The sequence below is a fragment of the Furipterus horrens genome, unplaced genomic scaffold (assembly GCF_987537825.1).
Source record: "Furipterus horrens unplaced genomic scaffold, mFurHor1.1.pri manual_scaffold_1, whole genome shotgun sequence".
In the NCBI taxonomy this organism is placed as follows: domain Eukaryota; kingdom Metazoa; phylum Chordata; class Mammalia; order Chiroptera; family Furipteridae; genus Furipterus; species Furipterus horrens.
The window spans coordinates 164693594-164715785 of record NW_028327171.1 but is presented as its reverse complement, the minus strand read 5'-3'; the positions used below and the strand labels follow the sequence as shown (position 1 = coordinate 164715785).

General features: G+C 38.6%; 1 protein-coding gene across 1 annotated transcript in view; it reads left to right on the top strand.

Annotated features, from left to right (window-relative positions):
• The first annotated feature begins 14123 nt into the window (after positions 1-14123).
• The window catches only part of LRP2 (LDL receptor related protein 2), a 195331-nt gene continuing 187262 nt past the window's right edge, over positions 14124-22192 (top strand). Inside the window, exon 1 of the mRNA XM_090287742.1 lies at positions 14124-14127. Within this exon, the coding sequence (XP_090143868.1) occupies positions 14124-14127 (4 nt within the window). The remainder of the gene's footprint in view (positions 14128-22192) is intronic.

Below are 22192 nucleotides of genomic sequence, written 5' to 3'. Positions count from 1 at the left end.
TTGACCCTGAGATGACTCTGTTTTCAAATGTGTTCCCTCTGGTGTTCCCTCTGGTGTTATAAGATGACTGTCTATGGTTCCTGGAGCTACAGCCTTTCATGTCATGTTCACTGGGAAAGAGCAAGAGTTTTTGTCTTAGCTGTTCCCGGAAAAAGTCTTAGTTGCATCTTAGGGGTTCTGCTTAGGTCATTGGAGAAGCAATCACTCTATCCAGGGACATGGAATGTGTCTATGGCTTAGGTCTGGGTCACATGCCTGGTTCCTGAAGTCATGGACTAAGGATGGACCTCAGAGGGAAACTAGGGTAAACTTGCCAAGAGAATTGTAAGGAGATGTTGGTCTGGAAAAACAGGTATCTAGAACACCTTATCAGATAAAACAAACTGATGTTATTTTCATTTTATGAAGACAGACTTGAAAGGATATTATGAGCCCTGACTGGTGTAGCTCAGTGGATTGGGCATTGTCCACAAACTGAAAGGTCACCAGTTTGATTCCCAGTCAGGGCACATGCCTGGGTTGTGGGCTAGGTCCCTGGTCGGGGGCATGCGAGAGCCAACTGCATGTTTCTCTTGTGCATCCATCTTTCTCTCCTGCTCTTTCTCTCTCCTTCCCCCTCTCACTAAAAATAAATAGATAAATTATTTATTTTAAAAGAAGAATAGCTATAGGAATTTTACAAGATTAGGCAGTCCTGGGATAACTCAATAAATTGAAGGGGGGAAAAAGTATTGTATCATGTGATCAGATTACAACTTTAAGTTGAGAAAGAGAACAGGAGAAAAAAGGAATTCTAGAAGGTTTATTTGTATTTTAAAGTATTCTTATTTGAAGCAGACCTTTGTGATGGACAAGAAAGTTCTAGAAAAAGAGCTGAGAATGGCCCTTGCTCCTTTTTCAACTTACTCCACTTCCTTGTTTATATTCCTAATACTTTATCCCTTTTCCAGGCCCTGGACTTCGGCTATAAAATGCGATAGAGAGAAATAAGAGAGAAGAAGGGTTTGGAGACATGGAGGCAGAATACATCTTGGCGAAAATCCAAGAGTCCCTAGCATTTACCCTAGAGACTTTTTTTTTCTCCAAATATGGTAGGAGAGGTATCTTTCACACATACCAGCTTTAATTCAGAAATGCCAAATATATACACTCTGTGTCAATTGTTATTTTGCTTTAATTTAACTCTGTTTCTGATAACATGTACTGAGAAACTGGAAACATTATAATTCCAAAAGTGAGATGGTTAACTTGTATATCAGAGTACTTTTGATTTAGGACAGTGCCAAAGCATAACACAAGGAACTATGTCTCTCTGAGAAAATGACAGGTTAGACAATGTGAAGTTTCATGTTGAAATTCCTAAGCTTTTGGTCATTAACCCTCAGGTCATGCCTGACCCCCAAGATTATTGGAAACAGTGAGAAATGAAAGGAGGAAATGTAATTACCATTCTGTTCATTGAAAAGTTAAGCCACTGTTACCATGGACACAGTGGCTTGTTTATTGTCCAGATTTTGAGACCCAAGTTTGTAAGCAATACCAGAGGTTTCCTTTAAGTTTATGTACTATCAGCCAATAACTCATGAAGATTCTCAGTAACTTTGAAAATAAGCCTTTACTCACCAATCTATACTGATTAACATTAAGTATCAGCATGTCTACTTTTGAGAGTCCAATGGGTTTTGAGGAAACCTGAAAAAGGAGAATTAAAAAAATAAAAACAAAACAAAAAATAAAGAAAAAGAAATAAAAAAGAAAAGAATAAAAAAAATAAAAGGAGAATAACACAGCAGCTACAATTCTGAATTGTGTTATGCTAGACTTTCTTGGATTCTTACATAAAGACATACTGTCTTATAGTGTCAAAGATTTGCTTGTCACTTTGGGCCCAATTCTTTGGTTTTTAATCTCATTAACAAGAAGAAGCTTTTCCAAGTAAAGGATAAAAAATATTTATTTCATAAGGAAATCCTCAAATAAAGTTAACTTTAAGAATGAAAGTCTTTTATCTGAAATATGTCAATCTTACCTACATTTTAATCTTGCTAAAAAAGAAAATCCCACATGTACTTCCACGCTGATTTAATTTTGATGTGGGAAAGGGTGAGGAGGATATTTCTTGTTGAAAGAAACAAGAAATCGAAAACCCACTGCAAACTGGCTTAAACAATAAAGGGTATTTATTGGCTCATGTAAGTAAAAACTTTTGAGGCAGGAAGGGTTCAGGTGAGGTGCAGTCAGGGCTCCACGGCTGTTTCTTTGAGTTTTTCTTGACTCTACTGCCCTCTAGGTTTCTGTTTTGTTTTCAGTCTGGCTTTCCATATTGTCATATTTTAGTTCCCAGGAAAAATGGCTACTTTCCCCCGCCCTAAATCTAGGGACAATTAAACTTTGAGAAGATTTCAGTTACGTTCTCAAAAACATTCTTTCATCACAACTTATAGAATACTATAATTGCTAAGGACCCTAGGGGGAAGCCAGCTGGCTCCCCAAACTTGGCATATCATCAAAATTAGGTGGGGAGCTTTAAAAAGTGTATATAGATCCTTAAGCCAAAACCTATACTTATAAAATCAGGAGTATGGGACTTTTTAAAAAAGAGTTTCCAGGGAATTCTGAGGATCACACAGTTTGGAAACAATTGGTCTAGGTAACCTATCATTTTTATTTTTGTAAGCTGAAACTCAGAGATGAACTTGCCACGGAAAATTTCTTCCAGTGGCAGTGAAGTATACTTTGTTAAATCTTCCTTTTGGGTGGGGAAATTACAAGGTCGTTGCAATGACAAGGAAAACTACTCTTTTCCATCTGAGGGTGATATGAAGTGCCGCCCATACTCCTGATCATCTCCTTTCCTGGCCAAGGTGACAATCCCTCTCTCTAACCACCGTTTGTGTCTTAATTGTATTTTTTGCTCTTTCCCTGGACACTTTTCAAGCCCTTCCTTCCATCTATGAGCTGTAGATTCTTTGAGCTGAACAGCTGTTGTTCTTGTAATCCTTTTCCACCCAAGTCAGGAATTCATCTCAGAGCATCCCCAAAAGAGCTTACCTGCATCTAAAGCAGCCTGTCTATTCCATGGTTGGAGTGGGTGCATTGGAAAACCTTATAGCTCATTTTCTTTATATCCTAAACCCAACTTTTCATGACTCCACTGAGACTGCTAGTCTGTTGATCCTACCACCTCTTCCTCAGCTTGTATTTTATGGCTCGTCCCTAACATCACTTCCTTGCCTATGCCCCCAACAGTCTGGTCCTTGATCTTGCTCTGTTGTGCTCTGCAAAAGCCCAGTGCTGGTTGAATCTAATTCTCCACGTGTGCATCGCTGTAGCTAAACACGGCAGGAGAAAAACACAAGACTATGCTGACTCATTTCACCTTAAATTCCTGAGACTAATCTCAATATGAAGACCTGAGGCCTGGTGAGGCCACTCACTCTCCTCCTTCCTTACACCTTCTCTTTCTTCAAACCTCCAATGCCACCCGCTCAGATGACATTAGTTCTTATAAATGTGAAACAGAAGCAATCAGAAGAGAACTCTACCAATACCCATAACTCAGGCATCGTCATCTGCACTTCAGCCTACACCAATTGTCTATTTTACAAAATCATCTATTTCCCCCACATTCCCTATAGCTGTTACCCTATATTCTTTGTTCCCCTTTGTAGCAAAATTCCTTGACATATTTGTCTATATCCACTGCGATTTCTCTCTATCAATTTTTTTCTGAAATCATGCCATTCAAGTCCCCAACCCCCTAACAGATATTTCTTTTGTCAAGATCACTGATGACCTCCATGTTGTTAAATCCAATGATCTATTCTTAGCTTTACACTTTTTTAACTGTTCAGTAGCAGAGGACACAATGTATCCCACACTTACTTTGACTTCCTGGAAACCACTTCTCCTGGTTGCCTGCTTTCCTTGCTGGTTTCTCCTTAGTATTTTGTTGGCAACTAATTCTTTTTCCTGTCTATTTCCTTGACTGCTTTTCATCTTTATCTATACTAATTCTTGGTAGCTTCATCCTCTCAAGGCTTTAAATACCATCTATATGTTGATATCTTCCAAATTTATATATATATATATAATTCATTCTACCACCCTAAACTGCAGGCCCAATATGCATCTGCTTATTTGACATATCCACCTGGCTTTCCAATAGTCACTGATCACCCTAAATCTATCTTCCTTCCCTCCCTCCCTGCCTCCCTTCCTTCCTTCCTTCCTTCCTTCCTTCCTTCCTTCCTTCCTTCCTTTCTTCCTTCCTTTGGGATTTTATTTATTTTTAGAGAGAGGGGAAAGGGAGGAAAAAGAGAGGGAGAGACACACTCATTGAGAGTGAAACATCAATTGGTTGCCTGTTGTACACACCCAACCAGAGACTGAACTCAAACCCAGGCATGTGCCCTAACTGAAAATTAAACCAGCGACTTTTCGCCTTGTGGAATGATGCCCAACCAACTGAGCCACACCAGTCAGGGCCATTCTGTCTACTTTCAATACCCTTTTAGAACATCAGTCATATTATATCACTCCTCTGCTTAAAAACTCTATTGGTTTCTGTCATGTACAAGCTGGATTGTTCAGCAATAGACATTGAGATGGAGTTTGTAGTGCAAGATGTTTATTAAGATATTAATCTTCATGAAGGAAAGGGAGAAAGCAGTGATGGGCAGAAGACGTTGAACTATGATAAAGCCTCAGTCAACCTAGTGGGGTCTCTGTAGCAAGAGTTGGCTGTGAGAGTGTTCTGTGTCAGGCCTGTTTTAGTTACTAAATGTGGCCTGTCCGGGGGAGGGTATGAGCTTGAGAAGTTGCCTTTCTACAATGAGGTCCACCTCAAAGGAACTGAGTACATAAAGATAGTCCTTGAAGACACTGGGTGGGTCTACTATAGCTTCCCATCTCCTAAAGCAGTGGTTCTCAACCTGTGGGTCGCGACCCCTTTGGGGGTTGAACAACCCTTTCACAGGGGTTGCCTAAGACCATCGGAAAGCACATATATAATTACATATTGTTTTTGTGATTAATCACTATGCTTTAGTTATGGTTGGGGTCCCCACAACATGAGGAACTGTATTAAAGGGTCGTGGCATTAGGAAGGTTGAGAACCACTGCCCTAAAGGGTCAGAGTCTTAGTGCTTACAATGGTCCCCAGGATCCTAACCAACTGGCCTCCAAATCACCTCCCTAACCTTATCTCTTCCCTTCCCCCACTCACAATGCCCAAATACTGTGATATCCTTGCTTTCCTCCCAAACATAGGGAGCACCTTCAATGCCTTCGTACTAGCTTTCTCTCTTTCTGCCTCAGATTGTGCATTCCTTGCTTCTTGCCTTCTATAGGTCATCTTTTCAGTGACCTTCTCTGATTCTTTATTGATTTACATTCTCCGTTGCATTTTGTTTATTCACATTTGTCTTTCTATCCCTAATGTGTAAATTTCAACACGGAAGCGATTTTTATCCTTCTTTTTCATTGCTTTGTCCCCAGTGTCCAGAATAGGGCTAAATAATTCCAGGGGTGGTCAAAAGTAGGTGCACTGTGCCATTATGACATTCTTTAGAGTGAATAAAGCAATTGTCATTATCATAACCTGCCTGTCTTTTTCCATAAAAATAACTGTACACTTACTTTTGCTCACCCTGGTGCATGTAAGTAGAATGAGTGGATAGAAGCCACCAAGGATGCTAAAGCTAAGAAGGGGCATTCTCTGCTTATCACCATGTTCCTGGTATTGCCAGCCCTTCATTCCCCAAGGCTCCAGGAGGCCCCAGCAAGGTCTGATGGAGAAAACAGAACATTGCAGTCTATCAGAACAAGTGGCTTAGCAATGCTGTTTCTCTGCGTTTGACTCTCCCCTTTCCTCTGCATCACTGCCACCCAACTATTGCTGATTCTCAGTGTGTGTGAGAGCAGCTGATTCTGCAGCAGTCTTTTTCACTTCCATCCCAGTCACCTGGGTACCCCCTGAGAATCCCTGTACATACAGAATGGATCATTTTGCTACCTTTGGCACAGATTTGATGCAGTAGCTTTTACAAAAAGACAAGCCTAAGTTTTTAGAAGTTATGTTAGTGGACTGTCATTCTATGTTTAAACAGAACACAAAAGAAAGCTGTCTGAAACCGCGACACAGTGAAAACAGCCTTGTTCAGACAAAAAACCCTCTTTGAAGAGGGGAGTGGTCTACCCATTCAGGGAGGTGGCATGACTGCGGTGGAAAGAACATTACATGACAAGTCAGGACATTCATGGATCTTGTTCCTGATGAATGATGGAAAAATGGGCCTGACCAAAGAGGGCCCAAAACTGCTGAAAAATGCCCATGGCTGCTTGTCCTCTGGGCATAATCTTTCTCATTTTAGATCCTGTTCTTCCAAAGACTCCATAAGCAACCACAATCAGATAGCCTAGGGGCAAATGAATAACTCAGTTACGTGCATGTAGAGGTTGAGAAGTTGAGGGAACAACTAGAATAATTATGGCAAAATTTTTTTGAAGTGCTTTCTATGTGCCTGACACTATCCTGAAGTGTTTTATGGATATTAGTTTACCTGCTTCTTTATTAACAGTCCAAATATTATGGGAAAAGGACTAAGGCAAAGACAGGTGAGGTAATTTGCCCAAAGCCATACTTACTAAGTGGTAGAATCAATATTTGAACCCAGAACACTTATTCCATGTTATCACTGTGGATAATAGGTAGCAGCAAGTGGAAGATAGTGCCTCTGTGTGCAGTCAAACAAAGTGTCATTTAATGAGGCTCATATTGCCATAAGGTGACTTTATTTTACAGGTTGGTACCTTTGCAACTCAGCCCTTGGACATTTTTGTGCTACTTTTGGCAGTTATTCATTCATTCAATACATATCGATCAGACCTTCTCATGCTGCAGACATGATGTAACTAGGTGCGACAAAGGATAGAGAAGAGTACATTTCTTTCTTTTGCTTTTTAAAAAATAGATTTGATTCACTTTATTCTTAGAGAGGAGGAAGGGAGGGAGAGAAACATCAATGTGTGGTTGCTTCTTGTGTGCTCACAACTGGGGACCTGGCCTGTAACCCAGGCTTCTGCCCTGAGTGGGAATTGAACATGTGACCCTTTAGTTCGCAGGCCGGTGCTCAATCCACTGAGCCACACCAACCAGGGCTTAGAAGAGTACATTTCTATTTTAACCAGGTTTTGCCTCCAAACTCTTCAGGTACTGACCTATTATTCCTGTCTTCTGGCTTTCTCTTATATTACCTACCACTCCATTATTTGAGGATGTCTTCTCTAAAATTACATCTTTTAGTTCAAAAGACTCCTTACTCAGTCAGAGCTCTACTCTGACTTCCCATTAGGATGGCAGTGATTCTTAAAGGTTCTTGTTTAGTATTCATGGGAAAAAAATTCCCACTAAGTTCTCATATTTAAAGCCCTAGAAGAAAGTAATGAACAACCAAGAGAGCTCTGAATTTGTTTATGTCTGAGGAGGCTGCTCTTGTAGAGGTAAGGAAGGCATTTGCCTATGGGTTGGATGTGCTGAAATGTGTCTTGGGCCCAAAACATCTCTCATGCTCTCCAAAGATGTCTGCTCTGCCACCATTAGAGCCAGTTCTTTAGAGTAAGACATGGTTGAAAATGATTGAAGTGCAGAAGTGTTTACCCCAGTAGAAGATTGCCAGAGCAAAGTTCAGAAAGAATGAGACCCAAAACTGGTATGTTTAAAACACTTTTTAAAATCCTCTACCGAGGACATTTTTTTTCATTGCTTTAATTTTTATTTAATTTTTGATTTAATCTTTATTATGTATTTTTTTCCCATTACCATTTAGTCTCCTTCGTTGCTTTTAGAGAGAGAGGAAGGGAAGGAAGGAGGGAGCGAAGGAGATAGATCTTTGTACATGCCCCAATCAGGTATGGAACCTGCAGCCTAGGTATGTGCCCTGATCAGGAATCGAACCCACAACCTTTTGGTGTACAAGATGGTGCTCCAGCCAACTGAGCCATGCTGGCCAGGGCCAAAACTGGTATGTTTTGATGAGAGGTGAAAGAAGTAAAGAAGGTATGAGAAGATGAGAGGTAATCAGCTTCATCTTTTAATTGTTTTACCTAAACCATCTTATCTGGGGGGTGGAGGTGGGAAGGGTATTATTGCTTGTGTTTTTTCATAGGATGGCTTTTTACAGAGTTTTTACTGTGAACCCATCAAGTGTCCTCAAAGATAGAACTTCTTACCTTCTAGCCTGGCTCTCCTCTCTCTAGTTAGCTCAGTTGAACTAGGATTATTTGAACAAAAGGAGACGTTGACCCTAAAAGCTATAAAGTTGCAAGACTCAGTCATTCCTTAGGGATTCATTAGTGCCAGGTAAGATTGAGAGGAGGGTTTTAGATTTAATGTACATGGAAGTTATGGTATAATTTTTCCAGACCATATTGATGACTATTAATAGAAATTCTATTTTTCTTTGGTAGTATGCAATAAAAAGAATTTGCAAATGTACAAAATAAAACATACATATTTCAATTACTAAATAGTTAATTTTTATGTACCATAACTGATTTTTTTCCAGTTTACTTATGACATAAAAATTTACTTCTTCCCTAATATTTGGTGCAGTGAGGTGTTGAAAGAATTTGCTAAGTAATCATTGGAAGCTGAGATTTTAGTGAAAGACAAAATGCTTAGTTTAAAAATTGAACCCAGTAACTGGAAGACAGCAAAAGTTAGATGCTTCTTGTTGTAAATAATTAAACCCAGCATTGCAGACAAGAAAAAACATGGGACTTGAGCTAAGTAGGACTTGAGCTAAGAAGGATGCATATTGTATTTAACACTTTTACTTCCCTGTAAGGGAAATCAAAGAAGTCTTTAACAGTTGTTGCTGATTGTGAATATGTGCAACAAAATCCCACTGTAATCCAGATTTATTTTTCAAGCATTTTGCTGTGATTGAAGGAGTGAGAAAATGAAGGGAAGAGGAAAGACATTTTATTAAGGCCCTACCACCCTTTCCTTTCAGGAGTTCTAAGCATGATTTGTCACAGTGACCTGGGACTTTGATTCCCTGCAGAGCCTTCATGCATGATGGGTGCATTAGTAGATCAAAGACAATTGGCTCTGTTTTTCTTGCAGAGAAGCAGTGGATCTATTGGGTCGGCCAAAAAGTCCTTTTAGATTTTTCTGTAAAATAATAAGATACATTTTTCATTTTCACCAATTACTTTATTGATTTGGATACTTTGAGTATGTCGGCTGTCTCCTGCTATATTGGCTTCTAGTGGGTAGAGGCCAGGGTGCTGCTAAACATCTTCCAATGCATAAGACAGCCCCACAGCAAAAAATTATTTGGCCAAAATGTCAATGGTACCAAGAAACTTCATAAACCACTTTTGACATGTTCAATCAGTCACAGCACCTTACAATGCACGAATCATTTTTTTTTTTTTTTTTGCATTTCAGTTGTGTTTTTACCTCTCTTGAAATAATAAAGCATAACACATCAAAAATGTTCTGGTATTTTCTTCCATCTTCGATACTAAAATGGCTGCATAAAAATTCACCAATTTTGACAAGTTTTTTTTAAATGTACGCTGATGTGACAGCTGTCACAATACGATTTAACAATTGTTTTGAATGAAATTAAAGACAGCTAAGCACTACTAGAGCCATCATGAGCAAAACTAAATGAACATTTTGGCTAACCCAATACTTAATTGACAATTGGATTGACATGAGACATACAGGATGTAATCTTTCTGATTTTCTGTAACAAAGCTGGTTTTCTTAGGACACCCTTCCCCCTTTTGAGGTGGGGGCAAGTGGCTGGCTCTAATTTTTCTATCTGTGAAAAAGAGAATAAGATTTATAGTTCTCATAGGGGTGGGCTTTGAATTTTGGCATGAATAAAGTCTTTTATTTATATATATATATATATTTTTTTCTCATTAAGCTTTGTTTTAATGGGTCTCAATGAAGTGTTTTATTTTTATTTTAAAAATTAATAATATAGACTAAAATTGACTCTGTATGTGTATAGTTCTAGAAGTTTTAATACCTGTACCTATTTCTGTAACCACCACCACAGTAAGGGTTAGAACAGTTCAGTCACCTCCCCCAAATTCCTCTACGCTATTTCTTTATAGTCACACCCTACCAATAGTAGGTTTTAAGTTCTTTTTTTGAAAACTCACTTTCTCATATGAAAGTCTCAATTGTCTTTTGTTTGTTCCTTCTAATTTTTACTCTAGTTTACTATTTATTTATTTATTTTTAGAGAGGGGGGAACCAAGGGAGAATGAGAGGGAGGGAAACATTGACGTGTGAGGGAAACATCTATCATATTGATTGGTTGCCTCTTGCCTCTTGAGCATGCCCCCAACCGGGGACCTGGCCCACAATTTAGCCATGTGCCCTGACTGGGAATCAAACTGGCGACCCTTTGCTTTGTGGAACGATGCTCAACCCACTGAACCATGCCAGTCAGGGCTGTTGATTTTTATTCAAGAAGTGTTCCTAGCTTATTTTTGAAGTAATTCAAAATGACATGGATGGTAAACTTGCAAGGCTTAAAAATTAAAAAAAAAAAAAAATGGAAGTAAAAACTCTGGAAGCTCTTTCAGTATGGCCTTATAAGAAAAAAGTTTCTCCAAACTTGGCTCGTTGCTGGATTGGAATCTGCAAAGAAAACACACTCAAGAAATCTTCCTTGAAGAGGAGGACAGAGGTTTATTTTTTTATTTGCTGATCTACCCCTTGACACCTGGGCAATGATTAGTTGATGTTTTCAAAGAAGATGAAGTCAGTGTGGTTAATCAACTGTAGTAATCAGGTGACTCAAATTAATTAACTCCTTGTTAACAATTTCCATCAATTTTGTAAATAAATGACTAAATCAGTAAATTCTACTCTTAGATTAAAGGCTATTTCCTGATGTATTTCACTGCTGACAACTTGGAGATGTTCTCCTTCTCATTTCATTCCCTCCCTGCCGACTTCGCTTACAAATGAGAACTCTCAGCTAGCTATTGGCCGAGAGGAACACACCAAGTTAACTTTTAATACATGGTTTTAAGGAGAAGTCAGGCCGAAGGACACCTTTGCTCTTTTATCTCAGCACAATTTGAAAGAATGACTTAGGGAAATGAAACTTGGTAAGTAAGTGCATGCATGGTGACATTAGGGCAGAAAGGGGTGGGGGGAGCGAGTAATGGTGAAACTCACTCAAGGATAAGTGTTTATGTTTGAAAATCTTTAATTTTTTCTAAGTTAAAATTGAATGAAGGTATAATAAAAAAAACAAAACAATTTGGCTTTTAGCTAGAAGTAAACTTGAATGGATACTTTGAATACTGTAGAGGGAATTTATAAAAGTTTTGGGGTATATTTGTTACATTAGCTTGTAAAGCTTGATTGCAGTTTTAAAATAACCAAAAAAAAATATACAGCTGAAATGTTGTTACTTTTTAGAATCCTTCTAATTGAAAATTCTCTGCTTACCTGATTTTATGTCTTGGTCTCGAGGGAAGCATTCACATGCAGAAACATTATTAAATTATTTCCCATGCCCTCAAATCTGCCATTGAATTTTCTGAAAGGCATTGAATACTTGGGATATTTGCGTTACAGGAAGGATGATATAGGCAATATTTGGCATCTCGAATAACTCTTGAAGAGTCAGTACATAAAAAATTTGCAAAAATTCTATGCTAAAATTACTCACATTACATAAAGAGAAAATTCTTTGTTTTCTCGAAGGTATAGAAGGTAGTCTAAATTGTGGGAATGAGCCGAAGCCAATGATATAAATTTAAATCTCTGGCCGCTAAGCCTAACTTTGGGCTTTTCCTACTATTACAGAAACCCTGGCCATGCTCCCACTGCTCCTTCTTCATTTGCCCAAGGAACCTCAGTTTCAAGGATCTACATGCCCTGGACACAGTTAACCTGTGGGTGAACCTTTTTGGTGCTGGGGCACTCCCTGGTATTGGAGCTTTAAGATTTACCCTAATGACTTTTCAGATGTGGACCTTTGGCCCACTTGACCTCTCTGAGCTTCAGTTTCCTGGAGTATACAGTGAACATTAGTAATTTATACCCCACAGGTTTCTGGAAATATTTAAAAGGATTGTGAACATACAGTAAACATTTGGCCCCACAGGGAACTTGGAGCTAAATCATTAATAGTTGACCAGCTCTTGGTTCAGTCAGTGCAGCAGGGCAGCCACCGTGCTGTGGTCTTTTGAAATACAGGACCATTTATCAAATTCTCTACCCATAGAATTCTGGGGCAACCCCGCCCCCCCCCCCCCAAAAAAAACTGCCCTTTTTTTTTCTTTTTTTTAAAAGGAGCTGAACTTATTAGACAAGGGAGCATTAGAAGACAGGCCTTAACATCTGCCTTTATACATCCTGCCCCTCTCAGGTCTTGAGAGCACAGATCCAAAATGTCATGTTACAGACAATTTCAAGCTTCTTATTGTTTCCATTTCATGTGTCCTGTACATGCTCCCTGTAAACTGGGTCCTATGCAATTTACAGGTGATGTCTCTATAAGTCTGAGAACAAGAATGATGGAAGCATGGGTTTAAGTAGAACTCAGGTGTTGTCAGAGCAGCCTTGCTCTGAGAAATCACCTGGAGACCGCTGTGGGAGCAGGCAATGGGTTTACTGAGGGAAAAGGGGGGGAATGGGGTGGAGGGGAGAGGCAATTCCCGGACCAACTCGAGAGCCTGTAGAAGAAAGGGGAATGGGGAGCAAGGGAATGGGGACTCGTGGTCCTCCATGCCGGCCAGTAGGAGTCCCACCGGCACTTCTGCAAGTGCATTTTTTAAACTTGCCTACTGCACATTTCAGTGAGGGTGAGTTTGCTTATTAACATATTCAGTAGGTCATTTGCATCTCATTGTCTCCCACCCCACCAGGTTAGTTAACATATCCTTTTGTCTGACCAGGTTTGTATCCTGACTACCTCTGTATTCTGACAGGTGTGTCCTCTGGTCAAGGAGCAGGATTGCTGGAAGGAAGAATACATTTGAAGATGAACAGTTGGCTTTGGGAGAAGTTTTAGGTAGAACATGTAAGAGTCACAGTCCATGATAGTTTTTTCCCCCCTCTTATTTCATGAAATAAGCTAAAAGGCTACATTTCCCAGACTTCAGTTAAATGTGGTCATCAGTACGATGAAATGTCAGCAATAGTGTTATATAGGACTTTTAGGAAGTCTTTTTGAAAGAGAGAAGCCACACCCTTCCTTTTTGTTCCTTATTTCATGAAACTGTAGAAGGGTCAGTGAGAAGTTCAACAGATAAGAAAGCTATCAAGCTAGATATTGTTAAGAATTACAGTAAATATTATCATTAATGTATTTATTCTACAAACATTTACTGAGAGAACTGGAGACTTGGAGATGAATAGGATGTAAATAAGCATCAGGCCACGAAGTGAGTCATGCTATAATAGAAGTTTGGGAGTGCAGGAAAGGGAATGATGGGGTCATGTAGGCCTGAGGGGGTCAAGAGCCAAGAAGCACAGCACAGATTTGGCATTGCAACTTTGTGTGGAGGGAGGGTGTGTCAGCAGGAGACAGAGTTGGGAGAGTAGACTCTGGTTAGACTGTGGAGGGTCTTGTATGTCAAGCTAAGAAGTTTGGTGCCTTTGAAGGAAATATAAGCTGGGAAGTGAAATGCTTAGACTTCCATTTAATAAAGGTAATGCTTGCTGCAATGTGGAAAAGCAGATCAACCAGTATATCAGGGAATTACTATAATTATCTAAGTGACAGGTGATGAGGGTAAAACTAAACTTTTGGACCTCGAGGTGACCAGAAGGGGAGAGAGTCACCATGGAATGTTGAGAAATCTTTTTATTTGTTGCTCTTTTTTATAATTCTATTACTTGTTTCATAAGTCATGTTTTACCTATGGGAGTATTAGAAGTGTCTTTTCAATGTTCATATGTTATTTACATTCATAAATACTTCATGGTATTTTCTTGAATCCTCTTATCTGAATAAGTTCTAGTTTATTGACCACCTGAGCATGGTATGTGGCGTTTTCTTTGGTTTAGCTCATTGAGTCCTAGAGAGCATCTGGAAATGAGTAAGGGCATTTTTGTTGTTGTTGTTACGATGCGTGAGTACCACTGTTAGCATTTAGAGGGCAGAAGGCAGGGATGGTAAACCAACTGCAAGATACAGGACGATTCCGCACCATAAGAAATTGTCCAGTACAAAATGCCAATAGTTTGTCTGTGAGAGCCCATCTTGGTAGACAGGGAGTGAATCAAGATGCAGGGAGGAGTAATACTGGCAGTAAGAGCTGACATTTTCCTGAAACTTACTACATGCCTCTGATATAGTCACCATAAATATGGAGTTCAGTGCTTGTGACTGTCCAGGAAGGCAAATACTGTTACTATCTCCGTTTTACAAATGAGTAAACTGAGGCAGGGTAGTAGTTTTGGCTCTAGATTTTGTGTGCTGAACTCTAGTGCTCTATTATTTCCACATGTTCTACTCTCTTGATTCTGTAACTTTTTAACACATACTCAATTTAATAAAATAAGTTGACCAATTATAAGAGAAAAAGGAAAAATACATTTGCATTGTGTACTTATACTTTATTAAGTTTCAAAATATACCTCTTGGAAACATTTCTTCCAGAGTAGTAGAATATTAGTAAAGTATCTCCTCCAAGTGTTTTTGAAAACATGGAAAATGTTTGATGACATTTGTTTAAAATTAGAGTGGCTCTTCTTTTTTTTGAATAGTTTATTTTTTTAATTGTATATTTTTCCATTACCATTTATCTGGCCTATACCCTTGTCCACTTGGAGAAACTCTTGAGAGTAAAACAATTGGTGCTCTATCAATGTCGGGTGAATTGAATTGACTCCATGGGGGCACTTAGTGGCTTTAGAAGGTGCCATGATCTTGCAAATTTGTTTTTTTAACTTCTCATAAAAGGTAATCTGCCTCAAGCATGATCTTGGCAATTTGTAGGCATGTGTCAGTGACGTTGGATGAAGAATATGGCTCTTTCTTGGACATGCCTTACACTTCCTTGCTTCGGTGCCAGGTCCAGAGTGTTCCTGTGCCAGGCATAGTCTCCCTTCAGACCCACATGTTGTAGCATAAATGCACCTCCCTCCACAGGGCCTTTTGGGATCTGCACTGAATGTTATCTGAACCTCTCTCACAGCACTTCTCATCATACCATGAATTATAATTATTTATGTATGTATTTTATCTCTTCCTCTAGAATAGGACCAGTGATGCTAAGAGTTATGCCTGCTTCTTCTGGCACCCTGTGTCTGGCACAGGGCCACGAATAAGCTGGAACTAAGAAATGTTTGGTTAGTGAAAAGTTAAAAAAACCACATGAGTGGTAGTCAAGCAACTCCACCCCCTAGGGGAGTTGGAGGTGATAGGCATACTCTCCTCTGTAGCAGAGAGGATTTATTTAGCTTGAATAAGATAGACATTTGTTTCATATATAACCAGCAGCAGAAGGCTGGTTTGGTATTTCCATGGTATCATCAGGCAACCAGGCACTTATCTTCCTGCTCCGCCATGCTCTGCTGGTGGTTTCCATCCCTAACTTCACCTCATTGTCCAAAATAGTTTTTTATAGCCATAACCATCTCTGTTCCAGGCTAGGTAGTAGGAATGGAAGGGGAAAAAGAAGGGCGCGCTTTCTCTCTTTCAGGAAGGCTTCCTGAAAGTCCTCCTTAACACTACTGCTTGCATTTCATCTTGCTGATGACCACACTTAATTTAAAGTCTGGGAAATGTAGCCTCTTAGCTGAACACATTGTTCACCTGAATAAAGCTGGGATTCTGTTTCTGAAGAGGAAGGGGGAATGAATACTGAGGTAGGCTGCTGTGGTCTTCACCATAGATGCACCAGTGACTCTGGGCATTTGTTCAGCTTTGAGAATCACTTTTTGGGAGAGACATAAGCAATTTGAACTAAATTCGGAGGAGAGATATAGGAATGATGAGAGATCTGGAAAACTTGTTATGGGAGGAATGATGGAAAAACTGGAGACTCTTCTTTTCCCTTTTGGAGACTAATCAGAGGAACAATGACTAGCCCTCTCTTCAAATATTCAAAGGACCGTTTTATGGAAGAAGGATTAAAACCTATTTTAATGATTCTAAGGAGAGGAAGGAAATTGTAGGCACATAGCATGCACCAGAAGAATGTTGGAACTGGACTTTAAGGTCTCCTTTAACCTTATATTAAAGACCTTATATAGTAGAGATGTTACCATATATATGCATCTGTGAGTCTCTGATTTTGAGGTTAGAAATACTGCTTGTTCTCTGGGTTCTGTATATCAGAACGCCCTTTTCATAGTGGTTGCTGTAGTGACGATACTGTCAGCAGTTTACATTTTGAAAAGCTCAAGACTTTTTCTTTTGTGGGATGTAGCCTGTTTCCTTCATGCTTAGCCTTTTTCAAAAGGTCAAGTCAGAAACAATTTCCACACTTAGGGTGAAGTGAGGAGAATTCTTAGATTGTAGATACTAATATCAGAGTTCAGTAATTTCATATTGTTCAACTCAGTAATTCAATAAATATTTTCACTGTCAACTTCTTTGGACTAAGATATCTGTGTTTAGGCAACTGGTTAATTTTACTTAGTTAAATATGAATTCTTTTTATTATTAAACACTTTAAACACACCTGAAATGTAATTGTTGAGTATGTCTTAAAACAGAGATATTAGATCTAGTATAATAGAGAGGTTCCCTTGAAACCAATATGGTCCTATTAACCAATGTCACTCCAATATAATTAATAAAAATTTAAAAACATCAGAATGAAATGTTGGCTGGGCAGGGATCAGTGCTTCTCAAACTTTAACGTGCCTATGAATCACCTGGAATATTGTTAAACTATAGACTACTATTCAGTAGATCTGGGAGAGGCTGATAATCAGCTTTTCTAACAAGGTCCCAGGTGATGTTGATGGCACAGACATGTACTGGGAGAAGGTTTTCAATTAAGGGGGGTTTCCATCTTATTCTTTACATGCGAATGTGCCCTACAGCCTTAGGACTTCAGTAAATTCCCTTTGCAATCTGTTATGGTAAACACACACACACACGCACACGCACACACACACACACACACACGCACACCAAAACAGGTATTATCAACCAGAGAAATAAACTAGCAAAGAGTTAATTTATTTCACCAACTAGTGGTGTATTTTTGAAAGGGCATGAAAACTTGCCTATCTTTGTGAACTAAGTTCTGTTTTTCTAGTTCACTTTTATTTTGAATAGAGATATGTTTTTCTATTGTGAACCTAGGATATAAAAACATTTATTTAAGAAGAGAGTATAATTTACAATAAAAGTATAATGTAGTAATAAGATAGTATGAAATTTGTGTATTGAATCAACTTTTTTAAAGGGTGAGATCAGCTAGCATTCTAATTAAAAAAAATATTCTCAAACTGGGTTGCAGGTTATGAATATAGAAGTGCCAGAGTATAAGCAAATATATATGAAACAGGAAAATACTGAAAAATTCAAAGGGAGACAATCTAGAATTTAAAGGATCAGAAAACACTCGGCTAGCAATAGTAACAGTAGCTCACATTGGTTAAACACTTATGTGCCAGGCTCATATTCCTTATTCTATATCCATATTAACCTTGTGAGTAGCCCTTATTACCTTATTATTCCAATATTTAGATGAGGAAACCGAGGCATGGAAATTAACTAACATGCCTGCCATAGTATTAGTAAGAGGTGGAGTTGGGGTTTGAACTCAGGGTGTATGACTCCAGGGGCTTACCTCTGGAAAGTTACTTGGCTTCTAAGCAGGCTTCCCTTCCTCTCCCTTTTTACTACCCTCCCCCTATTCCCCCATCCCCAATTTTAGTGTATCAAGCACACCTGGTTGTTCAGGTTTTGTTTCTTAACCTTCTGTGGAAAAGCTGTTGGCTCTCAGAGACACTGGGCTGAATGGAAGAAAGGAAATATGAGACTCTTAGACTTGATACGCATTCCTAAAGTGCACCGTGTGTACACACATACACATTGGGCGGAACTGGTGAATCTTGTGTTTCCAGGGGAAGGAGTTCTTCATTATAAATAGTAGAGTAAAGAGTGCTATTTTAGTAAAGAACCAAACCTACAGTGTTTCAATAAGTCACGCTCATTTGTTACTTGTTTTTCTAGGCCTCCTAAATCATTGCTTTAGCAATATTTCATTAGGCCTTTTTCTTCACCCTGGATTACTCTAACACAAATTACATTGATCCAGAGGTGTCTCCAAATTCTCCTGGGAAGCCCTTAACTGAGAAGGCCTAGTACAGGTCCCACAGCCTATGTGGTGCGGTATCAGGAGCCCTGATAAGATACTTTATCCACCTAAAATCTGGTCCATCAAGCTGGTGAGGAAGGTGTTTGGGCACTAGAGAATGCCTAAAATGCCAGTTAGAAAATCCATTCCTTTGGAGGATTCCTATTTTCTGCTGAAAGTGCAAATACTCAAGGTAGGGCTTTAAAAATCACTTCCACGTTGCTGTGAATAAGTTCTCTTGGGAGCAGATTTTGAAGGTCATTCATTGTCTAATTCAGGGCAGGTTGAGAGCCATGAAAACTGTAGCCACTATATGAGAACTCAAGGGAGAGAGAGGGAAAGGATTTTTAGACAAGGATGTGGAAATAAAGCAGAGGTGGGACCATTTAAGTAGATAAGGCCCTAATCGCCTCATTCCTGGACTATCAGAAGAGCCTTTTAAGTTGCTTTTCCTTCTTTGTAACTTTACCCACAAAACTCAGTGAAGTGTTGAGTGGTCTTAGTAAACAGTGAACATAACCCTTCTCGGAGGAGAACTGGATTCACTTAGTTTCTGGCAGGAAATGGGATGGCTGTATTCATTTGCTTGGGGAGAGCCAAATTGCTGTGGGCTTGTTCTTTTTACAGTAGTGTCTTGAAGGTTTTTATTCTGCCTCCTTAAGAGGACACAGCTAAGCTTCAACATATGTTTGCTGGATTGACTTGAGTTTGGAGCCTCTGCTCTGTGAGAAGGAGAATTGTGAGGAGGGTGGTATGGTCTCTGTTTCCTATGGAGCCTAGAGCTGGGGTTATGGCAGTAGGATATTTTATTTCTCCTCTTGGAGCTGTTCGATGTCTAGATTTACATTAAGTTCATTCTCATTCAATAATAAAGAAAGTAACAACGTAAAACGATAAAGTTTTCCTTTGGATGTATTGTAAAGGCATCATCACAAATGATTCTCGTCCGAGAATGGGTTGCATTTGTAGCACTTTTCTATATACGAGAGAAAGTTTGGAGAGCTAGAGTAACGAATATATCTTAGCACTTCTAGGAAGAATTTGAAATTTCATTCTTCGGAAACTAGGAATTAGAGGATTTTTGAACTTTCTAAAATGGAAAGGTTTTCAAGCTTAGTTTCAATTTATTAAAATCCTGAATTTCTTTGTGTCCCCAGTTTTCTGCCATATGTTGAAGCATAAGCTGAGGTCACTAGGAATCCTATTATGACCATAAAAAGTAACCATGTCCAAGTTTAATGTGCAGCATAGTGACTTAAAGTCTACTCTGGAAAGCCTTTATATTTATTTTCAACTATTTTTTGGTGTTGAAATTATGTACTTAGAGAATTCCAGAGGATCACCTGAGATAGAGTGATTTAAAATAGACAAAAATATAAAAATGCTCATTGTAGGAAAATAGAAAAATGCATTAAGAAGATAAGGAAACCAATGACAAGCTTGGTTTTAGTTCTACCTTGACATCCGTTTCTTGGAATAAGTCTTGATTTTCAGTCTTGCCCTTGACCCCACACCAGGCCAATGGAGGCAATGGGCAGGAGGCAATGCAACCTCCAGCCATTCTTGTTTTCAATGCTGAGCCTCCTGGGAGCAAGGAGGCTCCTACAAGCAAGGTTTTCAGAATCTTCTCTAGATTAGATTTTAGGGGAATAAACAGGTCTTATCTGGTGAAAGCATTGATCCTTAAGTATTTTATCTCTTAGACTGTTAGAATGCTAGAGTTGGATGGGGGCGGGAGTGCACAGGAGATAGCCTTCCTCTATGGAGTGACTGCTGGATTCAGCCATTGTGCTAGATGGTCTACAGGTACCTCTATAATCCTCACCAGAACCTGATTTTGCAGGTAAGAAAACTGCATATCAGGGAGTTTAAATCCAGATTCATCAAGCTAAGTAAGCTAAGCAACAAATATTTGTTGAGTGAAGATTCCTTGGTGAATAAGAGAAACAGTTCCTGCCCTCATGGAATGTAGAGTTTAGATTATTTAGGGACAGTCAGTGCTATTGCAAGGGTTAAAACCAAATTGTCCCTTGGCTCTTAATCTAGTATTTTCTCCATTCGTATTTTATTTTAGCTCTTATTAAAAAGTCTGAATTTCTTACTGAATTCAATCATGATTTTATTTAATTATTATAATACCTAAGGACCCTCTCTCATTCATTCATTGTCTACTTCAGGACTGTCACCAATTTCCAGAATTGAGACAGCCACAGAAAATTCCACTTTTGACCAAATTCTTAATATCAGTTTATTTTCTTGATTGCCTTTAAAAAAACTAATACAGATCAAATTTCAGTAAGCAGTGGTTTTAATTATTTGTGTATCACTTAGTAGAGATTTTATTGTATGTACTTTCTAGCATAGTTAATTACTGAAATCATTACTTTTTTCCAGCATTAAAATTCTAAGATTCTATTTTAATGGATGGTTTAAAAATTTGTAATAGTGGCAGTATATTTTTACTGTCATTACTTAAAAGTACAAATTAGGCAATATCTTAGGAAATATACTCTGCTTTTCTTCTTCTTGCTTCTGACAATCATTGCAGATGAAGTTATAATTCTGTTTAAGCTGGTCTTAATATTGGGGCATTATAAATTCACCATATACATATGTAGTTAGAAGCCTAAACACCCAAACACCATTTCATTACACATAGGTATCAGTTGGTGATACAATAATGCTGATTCTGTGTTAACAAACTATTGAGTTGTTTCAAGTAATCACAATCACATTATAACATGAAGTGATGACATTTATAGAGCTTGGAAGTGATTTGGAGACCTATAAATGCTGTTTGAGCCCAGGCAGAACAAACCAGGGCAAAGGACTCCTGGCGTGGCTGATAACCTGCCGATGAGGCATGTTCCGCTGTTCTTTTTTGGCTCAGTCTTTTAAAATCAGTATAGTAGAGGAGACACAAATTCTACCATGAAAGTCTTTGCAAATACAATAGATCCTATTTTATAGATTCCCAAGTTAACAAAATCAGCTTTATTTTTGATTTCAAATAGGGAAACTAAAATCATGATAATATTATGTTAGCAAATTGCTTATAATACTTTTAAGAAATTTTGATTTGTAGGATCAAATGTAGCCTTTTCTGGGGAGCAGCATGCTAAGTACTCTCCTCTTCAGAGTAATGATGGATATAAATACAATGTTTTATATAATATGGGGAAGGCAGTCCCATTCTTTAGTGAATTAGCAGAGAATGACCTGAACATATAAATAGGCTCCCGAGGATTTGGGGTTGACTTCTAATAGTCTTTATGGCCTCCTATGCAAGTCAGCATGGAAGATGACTGCTGAATTGTTGAATTGTTAATTAGACTCTAAGCATCAGGGTCCCTTATAAAAGTCCACAAATCCACAAGATCTCAAGACTTTATCTTTTGAACATCATCTTGGCTTCACACATACATTCTCATGCATTATATAGTGTTCATTTATTGAGGGTCATCTGGGTACTAGGAGGTACTGTGCTAGGCACAGGGATTACAGAGGTATTTATTCCTGCCCTTAGGAGCTTAAGGTTTAGAATAATGTTCTGTTCATGGTAGAATCATAATAAATTACTGCCACCTTACTGTCACTCTTCTTCTGGTCATATAAGTGCATCTGCTTCTTCTGTTCTCTTTATATTTCGTATATCACATCATGGTAGGAGAATTTGGAGTTTCTCTTTATAAAATCCTTTCTGAGATATAATTTTTTTACTAGAAGGAAAAAAATACAAAAATAATGTGTAAAACATCAGCAAAACTAGTTTTTAAAAAAATGTAATGACAATATATTTTTATTAAAAATTAGACTTCAGTTTACCAGATGATTGTCAGTATTTATTGTCCAAGAACAGGCTTTTAAACTTCTC